This window comes from Sus scrofa, chromosome 7, assembly GCF_000003025.6.
Source record: "Sus scrofa isolate TJ Tabasco breed Duroc chromosome 7, Sscrofa11.1, whole genome shotgun sequence".
NCBI classification, from domain to species: domain Eukaryota; kingdom Metazoa; phylum Chordata; class Mammalia; order Artiodactyla; family Suidae; genus Sus; species Sus scrofa.
In genome coordinates, this window is record NC_010449.5 from 40,099,041 (window position 1) to 40,122,214 (window position 23,174).

The 23,174-nt window shown below is 32.5% G+C and overlaps 2 protein-coding genes across 6 annotated transcripts in view; one reads left to right on the plus strand and one right to left on the minus strand.

Moving 5' to 3' along the window:
• Window positions 1-23,174, minus strand: part of SUPT3H (SPT3 homolog, SAGA and STAGA complex component) — a 397,821-nt gene that overhangs the window by 335,738 nt on the left and 38,909 nt on the right. The gene's annotated exons all lie outside the window — the stretch shown is intronic.
• RUNX2 (runt related transcription factor 2) overlaps window positions 7,541-23,174 on the plus strand; it is a 246,724-nt gene continuing 231,090 nt past the window's right edge. For all 3 annotated transcript variants that reach the window (XM_003482203.4, XM_005666073.3, XM_005666074.3), the window contains exons 1-2: window positions 7,541-7,783; window positions 7,984-8,107. In XM_003482203.4, the coding sequence (XP_003482251.3) occupies window positions 7,646-7,783; window positions 7,984-8,107 (262 nt within the window). In that variant the 5' untranslated portion in view covers window positions 7,541-7,645. The remainder of the gene's footprint in view (window positions 7,784-7,983; window positions 8,108-23,174) is intronic.

Here is a 23,174-nt window from a genome sequence, read left to right on the forward strand (position 1 = left end):
AATTCAGAATTAATAATTTGCATATAGACATAGGGTTCTGCTCATTAATGTACTTCTTCAAAGAGCATAATAGTATAAACAATTTAGTAACAGGAATACAATTCAATACTATTTATTTAATGTGAATGACCTTATAAAGGCATTTTTATGTATTTTAGAAGCATCCAATTAAGAATAAACAAATAATGTAGTAATAACATGCTTATTTCAATCCTCTAAAAACCTCTAGCTTATTGTTCTAGACCTGAGTTACAATAACATAAATGTAAAATGTTTTAGATTGGTATTTTCAAAACTATTTTACCATTTCCAATTTATATTTGTCTTGTATAAAGTCGTGAAAATTAGTTGTTTTAATGTGAAACAAAAATTCAGTTATTTATATTCACATTTTTTTAAATTTTCTATACAAATAAATGAATTTTCCCCAACTATCTATCTGATTTCCATTTGAAGTCAATCCCCATACACCTTTTCCAAAAAAAATGCTTCACCTTTCAAAAGTTATTAAGGTGAAAAATAACAAAATAAATGTCTAAAATAAATTGTACAAAAAGAAAAGTCCCTTCACCTGGACCCAACAATTGTCAACATTTTGCCACATCTGTTTTATGTATGTGTTTGTTTTAAGTATGGTACTGACTTCATGAAATGAATTCATCATGCACCTCTTTTAAGAATGAGGACATTTCCCTACATATGCACAGTATTATCACACTAATTAAATATTTCATAGTATCGTCAATATCAAGTCTATATTCAAGTTTCCTCAAATATCCTAAAAATGTCTTATGAACCTTTTGAAAAAATCTAGCATCCAATCAAGGTTCACATACATGACCAATTTCTGAGACAAGGGCCAAAGTTGTCTTTAAACAGTCTTTTTGTGTATATTATCTCCCCGCTTTCCAAAAACTTGTTCTCCGGAAAAGCTGTAGGAACACAATTTCCCCAGTACTTTCCTGGCAGAACCATTCAGCAATGGAAAGGTATTGGGATAATGGTGGGGAGGAAATTGAATTTCCAATTATCTTGGTGGATTCTCTTTTCCCAATGAAAATATCTAGATGAAAATGCTATCTTATCGTAGCTGATCACATTTCTTTATAAATATATATACCTAATCCAACATTCACTGATCATCAAGTGAGAAGTCTTGTGACTAAAACCAGCCAGGACTTAAGAAATTAAGCTTTAACTGTTATCACTAATAACGTAATAAGAATCATAAATAACCATCCAAATAACATATCATTTTAAAAAAAGAAACAATATTTTATATAAGTCTAAAGAGTGTTCTTTACTGGTCACTGAAAACATACTTTTTCAGAAAACATGTAGTCAATTTTTACAGTTCACTAAGTTAATAAAGTTTTAATCATTCCATAAAAAGACCGAATAGCTGGCATATTACTATGCCTATGCACTGAGAAACTGACTTCTCTGGCAATCTGTTTTGAAGCTTTCAAGCTTTTACTAAAGTGTAAAACTTATATTTTGAACAATGCTTTATTATAGCAATCTTATAAATACATATATTTCTGAATAGCATGAATCAATTTTTTTCTTACTATCGATATAATTAAAGTATATGAATATTTTAAAATTCTTTCCTAATTTATTTAAAGTTCAAATTGGAGCAATTTTTGACTACTAAACTATCTGGGAAATTGAGATTTCCAATGGGAACACTGTCAAATTTATAAAAACAAAAAGATCAGTATTCTGGTGATTCATTTTCAATATATTTTCTGTATTGTTAATTATGAGTGAACTCAGAGTATTTTCCAATGTAAATTATACACAAGACTTAACAAATAGAGAACTAAAACTGCAATCGCCTTTACAGAAACCAATGAAAAATCTATACACAGCAATGAAATTGGCATGCAAATAAAAGAACTGTCAAGACATGGATCCCTAAAAATAAGCCTACAATAACTATTTTAAAGGCTGTGTGTGGTCTCACCCATACATTTTGGCAAGATGCACTTTCTCCAACCACAGCTAGATTCATCCAAATGCAGTGGCACTGGAGAGCCTCTGTCTCACCTGTCAAAGCTGAAGAACGTTGTTCCAAAGACCACCATGAGTCCATGGAGAAAAGCCACAGTGCTACAGCTGTTATTGATAAGCAGTCTCTAAAGGAGAAAATACTTCAAACAATTAAGCAAATCATCCTTAAGAGATACAGACAGACAGACAATATATTAATGTTTAAATGGTGAGATGACAAATACTGTGCCAGGGCTGAAACAGTGACAATTTCTATACTGGAGTATGAAGAAGGAATCTTTCATAAATAACATGAACTTAATACTCTTCTCTAGTCTTTATCTAATTTCTATACATTTACCAACTCAAAAACTCTTATTATGTTCCCTTATTGAAATATTTAAAAACCTCCCTTAAAAAAAAAAAAAAACCTCAAAATTCATTTAAACTACTAAGGTACTACATTCATCAAAATTACTAAAGTCTGACAGATTAAAGAGTATAGAAGATTAAGATTTATAAACAGAAATGCTAAATATATTAAAACCTGATTTTTTTAGACGATATCTTCCTATCTTTTTTCAACCACTTCAGAAAAGCAGGTTTTTTTTGCTTTAGACTAACCTCCCTACAGTAAAGCATATGGACTGATCAGGTAAGCTATAGGTAGGTTAAGATAAATAAAAAGAGCAAGAAAAACAATCATTTTGGAAAGAAAAATGTCTCAGTGAAAAATTCAAGCTCCTTCTCAAACCTGGCCAAAAAAAAACAAAAAACAAAAAGCAAAAAACAAAACAAACAAACAAACAAAACTGAAAATGTAAATAAAGAAATATAGCTGGCTAGGTAAAAGGTTTAAATAATCATGATGAACATCTCATAACTTACTTTATTTTTCCTACTAGATGACGATGTCCTCAGACCCTATTTAACAGTGCAACAACTCAACTGAAAGAAAAAGGGTGCCCTTTTGTGCCTTTTCCAGGAAAGTGAATATCCAAAAAGTTCTCATTACAAGAGTTTCACCTACAAGCAAGTCCCACAGCACAAAGGCTCCAATGTACTATGATGTCCCACAGTTTCATTAACTACATTCTCTAAGTACAAAGGATCCAAAAAGATTAGTTTCACTTTTCCCTAGATATATTTAGTACATTAACCAGTATAGTTGGCATATTATTTTTCTTTGGTTGTGTCAGTAGCATGTTTGATATAAATTTTATTAAGTGGTAGTATATGTAACATTGCATTGTGGGTAGTAGTTTCCTGCTTTACCCTGGCCACATCCTCAGCTGTCATAAGAGCATGTTTCCCATATTTTCTGCAAGTTCTCGCCTTTTTTTTCTTCTTAGAAAAATGACAGCAATAGAAGATGAATTGTTCTAGTAATTATAGGAAACATGAATTATTTATACAGTTACATTAAACAAGTATGGATCACTCTGTACTTCGAACAATAGTCAAAAGGGAGAAAAAAAGTAATCCTCATAATTAAAGTGTTAAAGTCATGTGAAACATTCTGCTACAGTAAATTAACAGAGGAAGGGATTAAAAACTGTTAAAAGAAAGAAAATCTCAGTAATCAGGTGCCGATACCATCTAACAGATGAGCTGTACTATATCAAGATGTAACAATGAATTGCCATGTACGTCAGAAGCTTCAAACCTGCCAGGTATTCATTAGTGAAGATTAATGTCAATTTCCCCTACTAGAACCTTAAGAATATACTTTGGAGATTTTATAGAAATGTCAAAACAGGGAAAGAGAAACCAAAAAAGGAGGAGAGAGGGAAGAAAGGCGGGGGGCAGGGGGGAAAGGGGAGAGAGGGGGAGACAGAAAAGTTTAACTACTTTCACTACTTTCCCTCTTGGCATCCAATTTCCACATAATCTCACATTTAGACAGATAGCTGCTAATACTAACCAAATGAAGTTGTTCAAACAATCATGGATATGGTAGTGCTTTGGGCTTTTCTGTAACTTAAAGAAAACGGGGGGGGGGGGGTGGAATACTCTCATTACAAAAAGCACCACATAAAAATATATATATATACATACAACTTTTTTAAGCGCCACAAAATAAAACCTTCTGCACACATACAACCCACACATATGTGCAGCTGTGTACATGGTTTGATACCCCATTAAAATAAGGAAGCAGAATTAAATCTCTTGTAATCATAATTTAAAATATTAATAAAATTAGACATATTTTACTCAAAGTTTTTTCAAAGCATCAATACAAGGCCCAAAAAGTGCCATGCAAATTCCAACATCTATATATCAAATCGAAAGTCAAAAAAATTGTCACATACCAAGTTGAAACAACAAATTAAGAAAATTCCTTGCTAAAACCTCATAATCAGCAACCACCAAGAACATTTTAGGCCAAAATAGGATTTCTACAATTTATAAAATTCCTACATGAAACCTATTTTGCTCCTATTGTTTTCAATTAAAAGAAAAATAGAACAGCAGCAAATACAAGTTTAAAAGAATTTTTTTTTAAAGCCCAGAAATATGCATAATATTGATATGGGTAAAACTTCTGTATTAAAATAGAATCATTAATTCATAAAACAAAAAAATTCAAAAAGTAACAATGAAGATATATGCTACATTTAAAATGCTACAGTGTTATATCATATACAATATATGATATAAAAAGTTCAACCAATGCTGACAAGCTTATTAAATACAAGGTAATGAGGAAGCAAAATAACTTCCTTACTTTTTGAAATTGTTTCCAAGTTCAAAGCAATATTTCATTTCCGTGGTACTACAATACATCATTTATACAGCAGACCTAAACTTGTTACTTACTTCAATAAAGCAAATACTACTATATCCCCCAAAAGGATGAAGTTTTGAGGGTCTCTGAAAAACCAAAAAAAAAAACCCTGTAGTTTTCATTTCTGATTTTAAGCATAGTACAAATCCATAATCAAGAGCTTTATCTGCAGTGACTTTTCTGAGTCACTCTCTCTTCATCACATGTGTATGCTATTTCTAATCAAACCGTCAACTATCAAATGTGTACCAGTTATCATGTTTTTAAATTTTTACCACAAAGTAACATTTGCTCCAAAGAGGACAGATTTTCAGTTTGTTTTTTTTTTGGGGGGGGAGGGGGGCGGAATATATATGTGTGTGTGTATAACTCATATATGTACACTGTTTATATGTGTGTGGATAATAAATACACAAACTTTAAAGCACATGACTTCACTACCTTTGTCCTGTTAGAATTTGATGGGCCTCAACAGAACAGAAGGAACATGTTCAACAATATCTATTAAACTCTTAAGAAGCAGTGGTCACCTGGACCCAAAAATTATATGCAGGAGGGTATGTGCATAAAGAGAACAAGCAGCTAAGAGACACAAAGATGTTAAAAATTATTCAAATACATATAGTTAATTTGGAGGACTAAAGAACATTTACTAAAAAGATATTTTTAAGGGAAAAAATATTTAGCAAAAAGTTTGGAGTTATACGATGTCAGAGAATCCTAACACAGAAACCGAAAACTCATTCTGAAAGAAGAAAGGCATTTACTTACCAAACTAGTAAAGTTTTTTCAATTGCCTCATTCTGCCACTATTGTATGTGCGTATGGAACTATGCTTAGAAATTCTACAAATTATAAAGACAAAGCCCTCCTTTAACTTACTTCAGATATTAATTACATATAGATCCTGCTATACACCTTATTTATAAAAGAGAATAAATGAATAACTTTTCTCTCTTTTGCAGAAATAACTGCATATTAAATGAAAGCTTTTGCTTTTCAATGTAAAAGATGTTTCGGAACACAATAAAGCATGATAAATCTATATTTAAAATAAAACACTAAAATGTATTTCTACTTTTTTATCATCAAAAGTTTATTATGAAAAAGTTCTAGACATTTAAATGATAAAAGATGAAAGTCATTCCCACAAGTTCCTAGCATATTTTGGGCAAATTATTTTTTTGTAAAGAGACTCATAAACATGTTAGTACATTTATCTTTACCGACTGTAAACCAAAAGCAGATAACGAACAGTACTAAGATGACCACACAAAGGGGTATTTTGGCTCTCGCATCTCTCTTAGCATTCTCCAGCACTTACCCCGTTAAACACCCCAAATAATGTCTTGTAGTTCATGTCTCCGCCCACCCTCCCAGTCATTTACTTCGTGCCACTCCTGGTTACTATCACACTAGGAAGAAGTCTAACATGCAAATTCAGAGTGGCGTGGATAAATGGCAAAAAAATGCCTAGAAAATTGGTCTGTTCGGCTTCATAATTTTTGTTGAAAAAATACCCTATTGCTCTCAACTGATGAAAACAGGAAGCTCTATTCATAAATATGAAATTCTCTGCCTATGATATATAATCATCCTAATAAGAAAATGAGTTCTATACATACATGTCCAAAGGGGCAAAAAAGGAGATAGTTTCCCAAAGATGTTTCCAATTTTCTTCTGAATCAGAATTAGCAAATCGAGACGACTAACATACTCTGTCTGTGTGCATTATTCCTTACTACACACAGCATTTTGTAATTTATTTCAAACCCTATATTATAAACAAAAAATACAATTTTCTGTTAACCCACTCTACTCTGAGCTTGGAAAAATCAATCACATTGAACAATCTACATTACAACATAAGAATTTTATTTTATGTTTGTATCAGATTTCCTATCAAAGGATAAAGTTAATATCCAAATAAACTATTCAAAGGATTATACAAGATGAAAAATAAAATTACAAGCATAAAGAAAACTAAGATTCATCCAATAACTGACAGTTCTTGCCCTTCACTTTTATAAGATCCTCAAACTAGCCATGAGAAAAAGGTAAACATGATATAAAAGATACTAATTACATTTAATCTTTTTGTAGAAGCCGGCATCTAATATTGATCATACATCAACTAGACAGACATGATTTAATATTTGTAAAGGAATCCCCAGACTAACACTTTCATGACAGCCAATTACAGTCAAGCCCAGCAAGCAGTTTGCAACCAGACCTTTAGAAAGGTAAACTTTTTTACAATGAGTTACAGATTCACAAGTTTAAGAAGACAAGAAAAAGGAAAACAGAAGGACTCCAAACACCCAGCAAATATGAAGCAGACCCCAGAATGTGATACAATCCAAAGATGTAAATTATTGTAAATCATCACTGTTGTTCAGAATTTCACACACAGCCTCTTGAGCCAATTTTGCTCATTTTTCCGCAGACACAATAATGAACTAAATAAAAGGAGGAGGCACAAAACAGTGGGAGTGGGGGGACAGAAAGGAAAGCCCACAACTGCAGAGCTCTGCTCTACAAATGCTTAACCTTCCAGGAGTTAGGGCTCCTTCAGCATTTGTATTCTATCCAAATCCTCATGAGTCACAAAAATTAAAAAGCTATATCCTTCTGGATGCCAGGAAGGGCCTTACCACAAGCCTTTTGTCAGAGAGAGAGAGAGGGAGAGAGAGAGAGGAAGAGAGAGAGAGAGCAAGAGCTGGGGGGAAAGCCACAGTGGTAGGCAGTCCCACTTGACTGTGAGTACTGTGAGGTCACAAACCACATGATTCTGTCTCTCCAGTAATAGTGCTTGCAAAAAAAGGAGTTTTAAAGCTTTTGCTTTTTTGGATTGTGTGAATGCTTCATTCGCCTCACAAACAACCACAGAACCACAAGTGCGGTGCAAACTTTCTCCAGGAGGACAGCAAGAAGTCTCTGGTTTTTAAATGGTTAATCTCCGCAGGTCACTACCAGCCACCGAGACCAACAGAGGCAGTGAGTGCTCTCTAACCACAGTCTGTGCAGTAATAGTAGGTCCTTCAAATATTTGCTCATTCTCTTTTTGTTTTGTTTCCTTGCTTTTCACATGTTACCAGCTACATAATTTCTTGACAGAAAAAAATAAATATCAAGTCTATGTACTGCAGGCATACTGTAAAACTAAAACAAGGTTTGGGTATGGTTTGTGTTTTCAGTTTAAGGCTGCAAGCAGAATTTACAACAGAGGGTACAAGTTCTATCTGAAAAAAAAAGGAGGGACTATGGCATCAAACAGCCTCTTCAGCACAGTGACACCATGTCAGCAAAACTTCTTTTGGGGTAAGTGTTATCATATTTTAAAATCCTCTAAGAGATGAACCTGTTAAACATAAAGGTATGTTTCTTGCATAAACTGCTAGCTTTTCCGGATACCATTCTATTAAAGATCATAATAATGCTATTTTGTTGCACTAGAAGTTGAAAAATGAAATTACTGTACAATTTGCATTTGCCATCTGTAACTTATCTACTTCTCGGACTAATGACTTGAAACAGAAAAGATTATCTCACATTAGTCTAAATGTTTTCTAGAGTTATAGAAATGAGGTAGTTGAAACAGTAAAGTTTAATATTCTCATTAACCCTCACTGAAATAAAAGTAGACATTAAATTAATCAAAGTATTGTGAAATAGTCACTCCGGCAGCTCCCAGTATTTGAGCAAACTTTAAAAAGGAAGCAATTTTACAAAATAACAGACCAAAGAATTATCCTGACATTATACTCTACCATGTAAAACAGAGAAATAAACCTGTAGTATAACTAACGTTTTAACCAGCTCAACTAAAAGAAATTTACAATTTTAAACTGCATCATAAGATACCTGCTTTGTTTCCTAAGCTGTTTGTTTCTACACAGCTTTACATAGTTGAGGCATATATTCAACTGAAATAAAATTATAAGTATATAACAGCCATTTTTTAGATTTTTAGAGTTGCCCAGGATATCCAGGATAATGAAAAGCTCATAGAAGTCTTTAAAAAACTTAACTTAACGTGCAATTATAATTTTCATTTACATCCACACACTATTCTCCATTGGTAGAACTTGTTATAAACACATAGCAAACATTGAAACGTCTAGGATTCTTTTAATCATATTCTAGAACTACCAAAATGAGTATCGTTTCATCTCATAAAAAATAATACTCTGAAAGGATACCCTGCATGATTTAAAAGAGCCATACCAATTAAGTCATGCTGGACTTTAAAAGAAAACAGGCAAAATATAGTTCCTTAATATTTCAATTTCAAGTCAGTGTTGCTTCACAAAAGTAAACTACTTCAGCATTCATGAGCCAACATGGTATTATACAGTAAAATATCTAAACACTTACAAGATTTTCTTTATGATGTCCAACATGTTCCAACTACAAGGCAAGTTTATAAAATTTTCTTTTATCCTTTGAAATAAACCCTTTGGCTGTGTATATCTGTATTAACTTTTGCTTTATAACTTACAACTAACGATTGGAGTTTCCTTTACTCCTCCTACTTCACACATTTTAACTGGCTACCAGAGGATCAGTCTTAGTTTTGGTCAAAGAGAAATAATTAAACCTGACGGAGAAAAAAGGATTTCTCTTAAAAGGGTGAGGAAATGTACTTTGTATTTTACCAAAAAATGTAAAATTGCTGCAGTAACTCCCTCGGTGGCTCTAAGTGGGCCCCTCAGTTATAACACATACAATATAATAATCACAGATTACTTCTCCGATTTAATGAAAGATAATGAGCATTTCTGTAAAAATCTCTGCATTAAGGAAACAGAACATACATACAACTAGACTGCATGAACAACTCCTATTATAATTACAGCTTATACACAGAAACTTTTGCTGTTCCTACCCAAGAGATGAGGGAAAAAATGGTTAAAACTATTGTTATATGGAGGGGTAACTTGAAGCAGGCATCTATCTCAAGCAGTTAAGTTACTCTTCACAATATTCCTCTGTTTAAAAACAAAAAAATTTTCAAACCAGACTGGGAACAACACAAATTTCAAGGACTACTTCAGCATTAGACATACAAGTTATTAACATAATCACAAAGAATATTTTTAAATGTTCTTTATGCTATCATATGAGGGAGTCTTATATTTCTATAACAATCCTTAACAACTATTTCTATAGTAAAATTTTCGAAATTTGACCAAGTGTCGAACAAGGCATGATCTATCACGTGTCATATACATTTAGACATTATAACTAATTCTTTCTCTTCTGAAAAGTGGAATTTCCCTCTCCCACTCCCAAATAGTACTTGAGAGCCTGGACAGAGAACGTAAGATGAACCCATCACAGCGGACTAATTACAGGTGGGTGGGGGACACTGTGTATAGGTTATCATCACACTGCAAACATTTCTCCATTCTGTCATCTTTCTGAAGTCTCAAACCTCACTTCAGGCTTTAAATTCTTACGTAATGATTATCAGAACAACCTAATGAAATGTCAAAAAGTAGGTGCTCTGATTTTTGTAAAATAGTTTTTAAAATTAGGCTCTTCCTAGGCGAGGGACAAAGCACATGCTGACCAACTGTCTCACCTCAAAATAATGAGTGAAAATAATGTGTATGCAAGAGAGAGACAGAGACAGTGAGAGACAAAAAAGTGTTTCAGTGTCCTTGCTCTCTCAGCAAACCATTTATCTCAAGAATTATCTGTACTACTCAAAATCTGTCCATTATTTATCATACATAAAGTCCGTTAAAACAACAGATGTAACTAATGGAGTATCCTACCATTAAGAACTAATTTATGAAAATATATCCGCTGACAGACTAATTTCTACCTAAAACCTCTGTGCCTGATTGAACATGATGTGTGAACAATGATTTCTAAAACAGTCATAGTCCATAGCAAGAATATTTCATGGTAACAAAGTGTCATAACTTGCTTCTAAAACAAGAAAGCTCAATTCCAAAAATCCAGGGAGATGATTTAAAAAGAACATTCGTAGAATACCACTCCTATATATATTAAAAGTTAATAATATCAATGCAATTCCCAAAGATTCATATTATAAGTTACTTTATATTATAATAAGTAATCCTAATTTTACATGAAAAATTGGTAAAGATTTAACTTTTAAACATTAAAATATATTAAAATGTAAAAGACTTAAAAGAAATCACAGAAAGATATTTTGTTTGTATGAACCTCCTGATAGTCCCAAGTCACAAGAAAGGCATGAAATATTATACATGGTCACATTATATTTCGGTTATTTTAAAAGAAGAAAAAAGTCAATCTATTCAATTACACCCTTCAAACTAATCACTAATAGTTTGACTTGTTTAAATCAGTCATGCTAAAGTTAAATTCAGTAAGATAGAAATGTTCCAGTTTGTTAAAAGAACACTGAAATATTTGATGGTTAAATAAACTGCGGGGGGAGGGTGAAAAACTAACTCATTGAAGCCACTAAGATTTTATCAAACACACAGAATTAATCTTTATTGAATAGAACCATTCACAAATCAAAACTCACTGTACTTCAATACTCTCAAGCAGCGCTAATCAATTACAAACCTTTTCTAGTGCTTCAAAACTCATGTGCTTTCAATTTTATACACTGGTGGTCCTCAAGTACTGTATTGGGGCTGAGTTAAGACATTCTGTATCACAACTTTTTTTTCAACAAATATTCATCTAGAGGGCTTTTTTTTTCCTCTCAAGAGCTGCTCACATGAAAACTGTGGTAATATTTTTATACTGTACTTCTTTGTTGAAGCAAAAGGTTAGAGGTTACCTAAATACCTCAACTGCATATACAAAAAAAGGGAAAAGGTAAGTATTCACATAAAAAAATCCAATGGGACTGGATTATTTGTTTTTGCATTTCCTATGATTAATGATGCACCCATGCATACTTGAACACGGATGGCAAAATAGGGTAACATCTCAAATTCCTCTCCAAAGCATGCAAATACCAACCTTCCATGCTGTTCTAACCCTTGTTCCAAGACACCAAAATGTGACAAAGCTAAGTTAAAATGAGGTCATGCAAAAGCTCCTCAAAAGCATTAAGAATGCAAATGCAACTACCTAACAAAAGTCTCTAGAGATATTTTTACATAAAGGTTTCACTAGAACGGTCCATCTCTACTACCTCTCTTTAAAAATAATACACATACAGTTAAATAGATAAATACCTTCCATATGAAAAAATCCTTCCTGTAAACAACAAAAATGTAAATGTGACCAGGCATAACTACTTTTTTTCTAGTCGTCTGCCATGCAAGACTTAGTGTATCTGGGTAAACCTATTGGGAAATCTGCCTAAATTAGCAATGGTTTTACTAGCACCCATTATTAATACTTTTTTATCCTATACCAATGAATTCCACTGAAGACAAATTTTTATTTTAAAAAATAATTGTCATGAACCTTCTATAATAAGGATAACAAAAAATTCCATACTCAGTATTTTCTAAAGAGCAAAATATTCTAAGCTGTCTAAAGCAGATGGAAATTCTTCATGAAATCTGAGATGTTTAATGCTTTAAAACAAATCTTTAGAAAGGGGAGTCTAACATAATGAAAATATACACCTTAATACACAATCTATTGCCATCTCAAAGTTCACAGAATTCAGCAGATATGTATTTTGATTAATGTGTTACAATTCAAAAGAATAATGGGGAAATTCTATACCTTATTCAAAGGGAGTTTCCTTACAATTTTACAGTTGACCACAAGCTTTCGTCCATTCAGCAGCAATCACACAGAAAACAGGCCATACATCCCCACAGAACTTTTTAAAGATCTGTACAACAGTTTAGATTAGATGCTCCTTTGCTACATCGTATACAGTATCTTCATCTTATGTTGAATTCTGAGGAATGTCTCCCCTTAACATTATTTATTAAGGATGTAGGATTCAGGTTTGAACAGTGCTAACTGTAAGCAACACCACCTCAAACATTTCAGGTGTTTACTTATTGTTGAACAGGATATTAATTCTAAAGTGTATTTTTTCATAAATATTCTTTCTTCTACTAATAAATAAAAACCTCATCATTTACCAAGATATATAAAACAATTCCCAGATAAAATGAGCCACAGAATTAAAATTCCCACGTAAGCATTTAATATGTGCAGTGGGAAAATGTCATTATTCATACACCTCCAATAAATACTCTATATTCCTGTTAATACTCATAAATGCAAATCCAAAGTAGAGTCTAGGACTAAAAATCCTATCAAGTGTGATTTGGGCTCTAATTATATAATTTTCAATTCTTATATCAACTGCCCACAAAACAAGGAATTCTGCACCATATATACATATCTTAATTAAATACAATTTTAATAATATTTACGATATTTTTAAATCATGGATTAAATACAATTTTAATAATATTTAAGATATTTTTAATTATTATATGGATTAAATACAAATTTAATAATATTTAAGATACCTTAAAATTATTATATTGATGTCAGAAAATTTACCCAGCTACATTATTCTTAGACATGTATTTAAGATGACGGTGGCAATTAGTTTAAAGACTGTTATCTGCACTACTTCTATTGCCACCCCTTAAGAAGTTATACGTTAAGAGGTACATTAGAGAGAAATGACAGTCCTAACAAGGTACATCTAAAAATCCTGTGCAAGGAAAATAATTTGTACCACAAAATTGAAAAAATTTATCTTACGTTTCAGTTTTTACATCAATGATGCCCAATGAAATCATTATACCATCAACTATTAAAATACATTTACATAAAAGACTTAGTTAAAAACTCAAAAATTTAAATGCACATTTATAGGTTCCTCAAAAATTATATGAACCATGAGTGTGGCCAACTTTGTTTAGTTTCCTTATTGTTAGATATTCCTTATAGTCAAATATCTTGCAATTAAATCCATTCTGTGCTTCAGTAAAAACAAAAGCAAAAGCAAAAAAAAAAAAAAAAGAAAAGAAATAAAGGAAAAATGCTAGCCAAATCACAAAAACAATCATCTATAAGGTTTTATGACATGTATATGTACTGTTTTTCTTTTGGAAGAATCAAAATAATGATGTTGCAATATTCCATAGAACTTTATACGGACATATTTTTATAGAGAAGCTAAATATCTGCCATATAAATACAACCTCAATTTCTTTCAATTATCAAAATTTTAATATGAAGTGCATGAATTTGCCTGTGCATATGAATGCACACACACATCAGACTAGAGAACTTGGGAAAATAACTGTAAACCTGGAAGAAAACAATTACAAATAAGTTAACTGAGGTATTGTCTGCAGTTCTTTTGGAAAAAGGCTTTCTGCATGTATACTAACAGAGAAATGTTAATCTGTAAAACTGTTAACAGAGATTAGGCATCTGTTGGAAAATACAAGATAAAAATAATCAAAAACTATATGTGTAAAACACAAGGATGTTATTTTCCTGTTAGGAACTTAAATATTTAAAGTAAAAACTGATATCAGTTAAGCAAATTATTACTGTTCACAAGGGAAAATATGAATGTAATTAACCTGTTAACAGATACATATTTACAGACATTACCTCAAAGAAACAACTCTGGCTTGGCGCCAAATAGGTCTAGTTTCTATAAATTTATCCATTGCCCATGTAATCTAGGTAAACAGTGTGATTTTTAACTTTGTTATTTTGTTTTGACAGTGATAATTATAACTCATTTTATTTTTAAATTTTTCTATGAAATTTTAAACTTCAAATTTCCAGGTAATCATTATTTCTACTAAGTGAGTAAAAATTACCTAAATGGATCTAAACAAACTGAATTCACTGTGAAGCGGAAAAGAAAAAAAGTGCTGTATTTTGCAATTAATATTTCACTCTTTGGTTTTAGTGTAATTTGATCCTAGAATTAGACATATGAGTAGCCAAAAGATCTAGAGTGCAGATTCCCTTTAATTAATAGTAGTTTTACTATAAAGTTTTCCTAAGTACAGTTCCAAGCCTAATTTTTTGAAGAAAAGTGAATACTCACTTTTTTAAAACTTTTAAAATAGAAATCTGCAATATTATGCTACGAGAGGAAAAAAACCTCCCTACCCTAATAATCTACATGATGTCAATCATTGTGTTTCCCATAAAATGCATAACTGTAGTAGTAGTTTACATTCATACTAAGGACCTGGGCACCCAATTCAAAAATACTGCGGCATTTTAAGAAGCTATCTACAAGAAAACTTCCATCAAGACACTACCAACCTAATGTCAGACAAGGTAATTGGTTACAAAAGGCAATCTAGCAATCTAGATTAATTTTTACCCCTCATGAAATGTGTAAAGCTTTCAGGTAATTCAGCTTTTGACAAAATGCAGGGAAAAAAACTGCAACTATTCTTACAGAGTTCAACACAAAAATGAAAATATTTAAGAAGATGACTCATAAAACAGATACTACTACTAGAGAGAGTACATTCGTAAAGCTATATAAACATGAAAGGCAATGTAATTCAAACCTTTGATCATTAATCCAACCTTCTTTCCATAGTAGAAACTCCTCCTTTTCATATTATTAAAACTCCAGTGTTCACACAGAATTCTTTACATTCCCTCAGCTGTTAAAACTAAACACACATAATATGTTCTCTTTATTTTAGGAGGAAAACTCGTAACATTTTCAAAACTTTTTACCACTAGTACCCACCTTATTTTTAAAATGTTATTATCTAAGCTAGATAGAGACAACTGGTCTTGTCAGAATAACATTATTCTTGATTTAGTAACAAAGATTTAACAATATATTTTCTTTATAGTACCATACTGTAGAATAGTTTAGTGTACCAACAGAACCAAAGAAAACACATGAGGAGATTTTACTTTTTAATTATTATTCACAAGTATCCAGAAAGAAAACTGAGCCATATGCTGATTATTAGGCTTATTTTTATTTTCATAAATATTTTTAATATAATGATAAATCAGAATATATCAAGAATGACTTGAATAAATATTTTTTAAGAAAGCAAAATATTTGGCTTAAATCACTAAATTATTTCATTATTAAATGGTTAAACCGACTTATGTAAGATTATATGTGTAAAAAAATTTAACTGAAACATTCAAACTACTTCTTGGCTATGAAATAAAATCATGTGCTTCAACAAATAACGTAACAAAATATTTTTGATAAAATATTTACATACAAAGTAATTATATAGTGTATGAACAAAATGATAGGAAGATGTTCTGTACATTAATATATGTACTCAAATTCTCTGCCTTGATTTCAACCTTTAAATACATGGTCAATTCAATGCATTTCCATGATTGAAAAACATCTAATATCCTGAATGCTGTTTTAAAGGAAACTTTAAGAAAAATCATCTTATTATTAAAAGCTGACAGAAAGGTTTTTTAAAAAAAGAAGCTGTAAAAAAAAAATGTGATCTGAAAACTTACCTATGAACTTAAAACTTACATATTCAAACATATGAAACAAACAAGAAAACACCAAACAAATGCATTAAATAAAACTCTACCTAGTAACAATACCATACAAAGAAGTCAACCCTGAGCATAGGAGAAACACATACGCATTTTTAAATAAATGTTCAAATGAAAGCTTGCCTTCTGAACTGCTCAAATGAACAGATAACATCCCAGTGACTACAGAATTTGCTTCTAAACTGGAAAGACTAAAAAGAATCACACCTAATTCCTAATTCTGCATTCATAATGTGCAGTACTTCCTTTAATCATAAGATTACCGTTTATTCTAAACTGGCTGGAAAGCCTTGCCCATTGCATTTTTCCTGTACGTACCTCTTCCTTATCAATTATGGTGTATCTTCAGCATTCGGAGAAAAGGGAAAAAAAAAAAAAACAAAAAACGCTTCAAACTTTAACTGAGTTTAAAACATATCATTAAACCAATATACACAGGGCTACTCTAAAAATATTCATTTCTAGAAGGCCAGAAAATCTTACTTTTTTTAAGCTGATGCATCTACACATAGAAAGCAACTTTTAGTAAGTTCTTTTGCTACGCCATAATGATCTGCTCCAGAAACTCAGGGGTACCTAAAACAACGGGCTACCTGTTCTAGCCATGCTTAGGAATGTGTCCAAATCATTTTTATTGATTTAACCTTTATAGGAATGCTACATATCCTCAGAGAAAAACATTTTGAATGTATTTATAATATGATACACTTCTGAGAAACCATGAAAAAGAAAGTTAAAAACAAATCTAGATACTCCTCCACCCTTGGTTGTTATGGGTTTATTTTTGTTTACTTTAAATACTACCAACAGACCTAAATACTAAATAATTCTATTTAGGAAAACTTATTTTGGCACCATGGTAAGCAGAAATAAAAATTTATTTTGGAAAAAAAAAGTGCATTTAAATAAATTCTATCTTAAAGAAACAAAATGCCTGACTTGACAATGATGTCACATCTACATATTTTAACAGATTCTAAATACTCCTTTTATATCCTAGTTAACATTAATCATGGAATCCACAAACATATCAAACTTAAAGAATTTAGTCCTTATTGAATAAACTAAGTTGTACTCTAGTTTACATTCTGAGAGTTTACAGAGAGTTCTGTGTTGCCTATCTCTCTAGCTTTCTGCAAGTGGTACTTTATTAATGGCTTCAGCAAGCTAATGCCTGCATTAGTTATGTTTGCCAAATAATAATTCACAATATTATGCTTCCTCACATTATGGTTCATCATTCGTTAACTTGAACCTCACCTCTAAAGAAGTTATACTTTCACTGCACACTGTTCTCTTAAAAAGGCAAACAACTTTTGAGCATTTCCAGATGTAGCACTCAAAAAAAAAAAAAGAAAGAAAATTCATAGGCAAATTCTCAAAGAATTCTAAAATTATTAATAAAAATGTAGTAAAACTGGACTCATTACTTACCATTTCAATGATCATCCATAAGTTTAAGAGCTGAATGTACTATTTATCAAATTAAGAAACTTATAATAGAGCACTAATGATTTCAGATAGCTGCCAGCAGATAAAACAACCAAGTACATTTCAGTGTGAGACAAGCTTCAACTGAACTGGAATTCCTGCAACTCTGACAATTACTGAATATGCAAGAATAAAATCATAATGTTATCTTTTTCACATAGTTAATTTATTTTTTTCTGGGTAATATAAATTTGGGTTCAGCTACATTATTTTCATAGTCATTATTTTTAGGAAATACCCAAGCATGCATAAGATTATGCTAAACTAAAATTAAAATAATTTATATGCAGCCTGCTTCTCTGGAGCAGGGTTGGGACTAGAGTGAGGCAAGCAGGCAGGCATTGAGGGTTCAAAATTTAAGGAGATACTCATTCATGCACAGCCCTGAAAGTGAGTGCCTCCTTAAATGTTGTGCCCTGGCCACTTCGCCTGCCTTACCATAGGCCCAAGTCCGGCTCTGGAAACATATTGGTGTAAACCATTTCACGAGACATATTCTAAGCAAGGTATCATAAAACAGAAATATAGTAATATAAGAATAAAATTTAAAATGTTTCTATCTTTAACAAACTCTCTGATATTTTTCTTTAAAAAACTTAAATGCAGATTTTTTTAGATGATCATATTATAATAAGCACTTAGAATTTTGGGATGGCACAGATTTTCTTTAAATTTAAAGACTTATATTTGCCATAAATCTCTCTGAAAGTGAATTAGGTTGTCTTATTACTTGACCATAAGGCTTTAAAAAAAAAAAAAAAAAAAAAAAAAGGATCAAGTATGCTCCATTAAAAGGTTCACAGTGCTACAGATGAGTTGCAGCCCAGTAGTATCCAGATCTGACTGCTCAAGAGAATTACCTGAGGACTAAGTCGGGAGGAGGGGAGGGGAGGGGAGAAGAGGGCACCTCGGGAAATTTTTTTAAGCAAAGCTCTTCAGGTAAATTAGCCAAGTTTGGGAGCCAATAAATAGTCAACTTATAATCGTTAAGCAGAAATAAGCTTAAGACAAGTTGTACATACTAATTATATGAATTTCCGAGCTATCTCCCACCTAAACCTTGGTAAAGCTTATTCACAAAAAAGAAAATACTAAAATTTCAGTTACTTCCTTTCCTTTCTTCAAGTAAAAATGGGAGCCAATGGTGCTGTGTCCAACATGTAATTTTAATAAGGAAAATAAAGTCAGAAGCATAGACAATTCAATGAGATGAATACAGCCCCGAAAATTAGTGTTTTTATTTTTACTTCAGGTTTAAATAGCTATTCTACGTGTATAATCTCAACCTATTCTAAAATTCTCATACTTTAAATTCATTTAATTAATTTTGTATGAACATATTTTAAGAAAATACATTTGCCTATCCTTCCTTCATGATTGTTAGAGGACACCTTAGTTGAAACTGAATTTCACTTTTATGTCAGCTTTTCTTTCTTGACTGTGCCAGGCACTACACTAAACCCTTAATGAACATTATCTCCTTTCGTTCTCACAACTCTCTTACATGACATGGGTATTATAATTATTTACAGATGAGGAAACTGAAAATGAGGTAATAAAAAATCTGTCCCAGGTCACACAGCTGAAGAGCTGGGATTGAAACCCGAGCCTTCTCACTCTTGATCACGACCTGATAGTGTTATTCATAACCTTAATGTTTACTTCCTAACCCCCAATCTCATCTATAAAGGTGTTAGTTCTCAGAAACATAATTAAAAGCTATAAATACAAAATGAGAGAGATCATCTTGGCATCTCCAAAGTCGCCCAAAGTATAACTGTAAGTAATACTGATCAGTGAAAGCCAAAAAGATTAAGACAGAATGAAATGTATGAGGATACTAAAGGATAAGATGCAGGTCGGGTGTAAGTAGAAAATGAACGATCCAAGGAAGTAAATAATTCCTAACCAATCATTAGAATCAATAATCTTATGTAATACCACACAAGATATTCTTCACATGATATGAAAATAACTTTTTAGGAGTTAAAACTTAAGCTCTTAAATTGAACATAAGAAATTTATAATTCTCCTTATTGATAAAATTTAAACAATAATAATTCTAACCACAGGCTTTGGTGTCAGTCAGATCTGGAATCAAAACCTAGCTCCTATAATCAAACATAGTATTTCCTTTACCAGCACCTCACTGTCCTACCTTAAACAGGCCTATATGGCCACACTTATGCTAAGTGACTGAGACAACTTTAATTTCTAAGTCTTAAGTTCTCATTATAATTTCTTAAATTCTTATTCACTTATATCTTTGATGATCCCAAAGATCCACTGATTTTTCTTCACCTACCAAAGAGATTATGTACATGATATTTACAAAGTAAATCTGTGACATGCACTCTTCATCCCAATTTCATCTACGACCATTTATCCATTATTATTCAAAATAGAAAATCTTAGAGAAGCCACAAAAGAGCTCTAGCTGCTTTTTTTTTTTTTTTTTTTCTGGTAGAGGGTAGGAATAAAGCCGTGAGATTATATTTCTCAAACTACATGGGTCCACTGAGAAAAGATGCACTAACCAGAGACCACAGGTGATGACAGACAGATGAGACATTTTTGAAAAGAATAAAGATGTGAGAAGAGAAAGCTGTTTGAGCAGCTACAAATGTAAACAGACTTCTCCAATCATTCTGCACCCATATTTGATCTGATATGAAAAGTTTTAATGATCAAACTAACAACTTTAAAAAGCCTAAATAAGGTAGAATTTATTAAAATTAAATAAACACACACGCAAGTATAAAATTAGAGACACTACATTTTAGAAAGGGAAACATGCAAACCAGTCTCTATCTGGCAATGATGGTAACAAGTTTTAAAAAAAATGGTTTGGGTTAGAAATAGAAGCTAAAAGGGTAGAGTTCCCGCTGTGGCACAACAGGATCGGTGGCATCTCTGGAGCACAAGGACACAAGTTCGGTCCCTGGCCTGGCACGGTGGGTTAAGGGTGTGGCATTGCCTCAGCTGCAGTGAAGGCTGCAACTGTGGCTGGGATGGGTTCCCTGACCTGGGAACTCCATGTACATATGGAGCAGCCAAAAAAGGAAAAAAAAAAAAAGTTAACAGGGTAAGATACTTCACTGACTTTAAACTCCACAGGTTTAAACGATATTGATTTCACCAGTCACTAAAAAAATGTGATAAAAGAAAGACAAAAGGTTTTTGTATGCAGCCAAAACAGCTGACCAATAAAACAGAGAATGAACTTATGAATTATAGAGTAATTTATTTACTGTATAGCACAGGGAACTACACTCAATTTTTTGTAATAACCTACAAGGAAAGAAAAATCTGAAAAAAGTATATATATATATATGTATGTTTGTACATCTGAACAACCTTGCTATACATCTGAAACTAACACAACATTGTAAATCAACTATACTTCCATTTAAAAAGTATTAATAATTATAATTTAGTCATCTAAATCTAATACCAAAAAAATCTAGTATATTAATGTAGCACAAAAAAAAATCAAATCTGGATGTGAAAAGCATGGGCAAGTTAAAGAGATAATACAAGGAAACTAGCAGAAGAATTTGACAGCAGTTATTGGGAGAGGAAAAGAATACGGAAAATTAGACTGCCGCCTAGAAGAGAATGGCAACGTTGCCAACAAAGAAGAAAGGAGAAAGTAGAAAGAGTTTTGTCATGTCATTATTAAAGTTGTGCTTGGTGGGGAAAATGGGTATACACAACACAATTTCAATTTTTTAAAAATTACACGGGGTGTGCATGTGTATCAGAGGAACTCAAAACAGTAACACACATTATGTTTAGATAACAGAAGAATTATGAAGAAACACTGTTTTTCTATACTTGCCAATATTTTAACTAAAAAATGCATAAACATCATAATTTTAAAACCTTAGTTGCCAGTATACTCAATGTTTAGAAAGCTCACTTTTCCTGAATCTGTACAACAAATGTGTTACTGGGAACAATTCTGGGTTGTTGTTTTTTGCCCCGTGCTCAAGTTATAAGAAATAGAGCAAATTGGTACAAACTACTTTTATGTGTGAAAATCAATTTCACAAAAACTACAGAATCTCAGGGAAACATGACAGACCTAGTGCCTCAGTATCCTGATTTTAAATCCCAGTTATACCAATCATAAAACTGTGAGCAAGTTACTTAAGCTCCCTGTGTCTCAATTTCTTCATTTATAAAAATATTATCACATCTTGAAAGTTTTCTATGAAAAGTAAGATAACATATGTAAAGTACCTACACCTAATCACCAAAAAAATCAGTGCAGTTATTACACATAATCAATTTTCCAATGCTTAAATCCTCTTAAAAGTCTAAATTTGACTACCCAGAGTGTGGTCCACAGAGCAGTAGCATCAGCATCACCTGAAAGCTTGTACAAAAACACAAACCCCCAGGCCCCAGCCAGACCTTCTGAGGCAGAATCTGCATTTTCTGTAGATTCCCAGGAAAAACAAAATTTGAGCAGCCCTATTGAAAACCACATTCAGTGAAGGAACGTCCAACTTGTCTGCCTGTTACCGGAGCCTGGAGGTTGTCCCCTCCATCTCTGCTCCGGAGTTCTTTCTGATCTGAATGAAGGGCACCTTGTAGTTTACTCCTAATTCCTAATTCCGAGACACTTTTCAAGATGCGGACAGAAACCTCCTCCTACTTCCAACACATAACTTTTCAAACCTAAAGATAACTCTTGTGTTCACCCCTTCAATGTATCCACCATGACTGAACAAGAAAGAGGGTCCTGTGGTACATAACTCTCTCTTATAAAACAATGTCTTCGAGAATTCAATAAATTCACATTTTTCAATAATTAAGTAATTACATTTTATAAATCGCAAAGCTGAGCGATTGTATTAATGAAATACCAGGCCATATTTACCCACGCTGCCCACGAAGCCTTACCACAAACCTGGCAATGCCTTACTGAAGGTGAAAAACCCTCTCATCTGTCCCATGCTGCTGAGAAGGCTGTGGAGCAGCAGCCCTGACAGCACAGCGCCTGTGAGGCGTGGCTGCTGCTGAGTACAGCCTTTGGGATTCTAGTACTCACCTTTCAGGCGGCTCATAAATCAGGCCTTTAAGAACCCATTCTAGAATCTTAGCCAACCCAGAGGCCTCAAGCTGACAGGTCTTTCGACTTTCATTTTGAAACTAATCCCTCTCCTTGGTGTTTTATACCAGTTGTTTACTGATAAGTATTTTACTATTGCAGGTGCCTAATCTTCTTTTCCATTCCATGACTACTAAATAAAACAGGAAATACAGAAGATGAAATAACATTGCAAACTTCTTAATTTAGAGAAATAGAAGGCAGTATGAAGTACATACGACAAAGAAAAAGAACATCTACTAGCTTCGGCAGCAGACTAATTAATATTAGTCCATCTATTACAGAGCTCCTAGC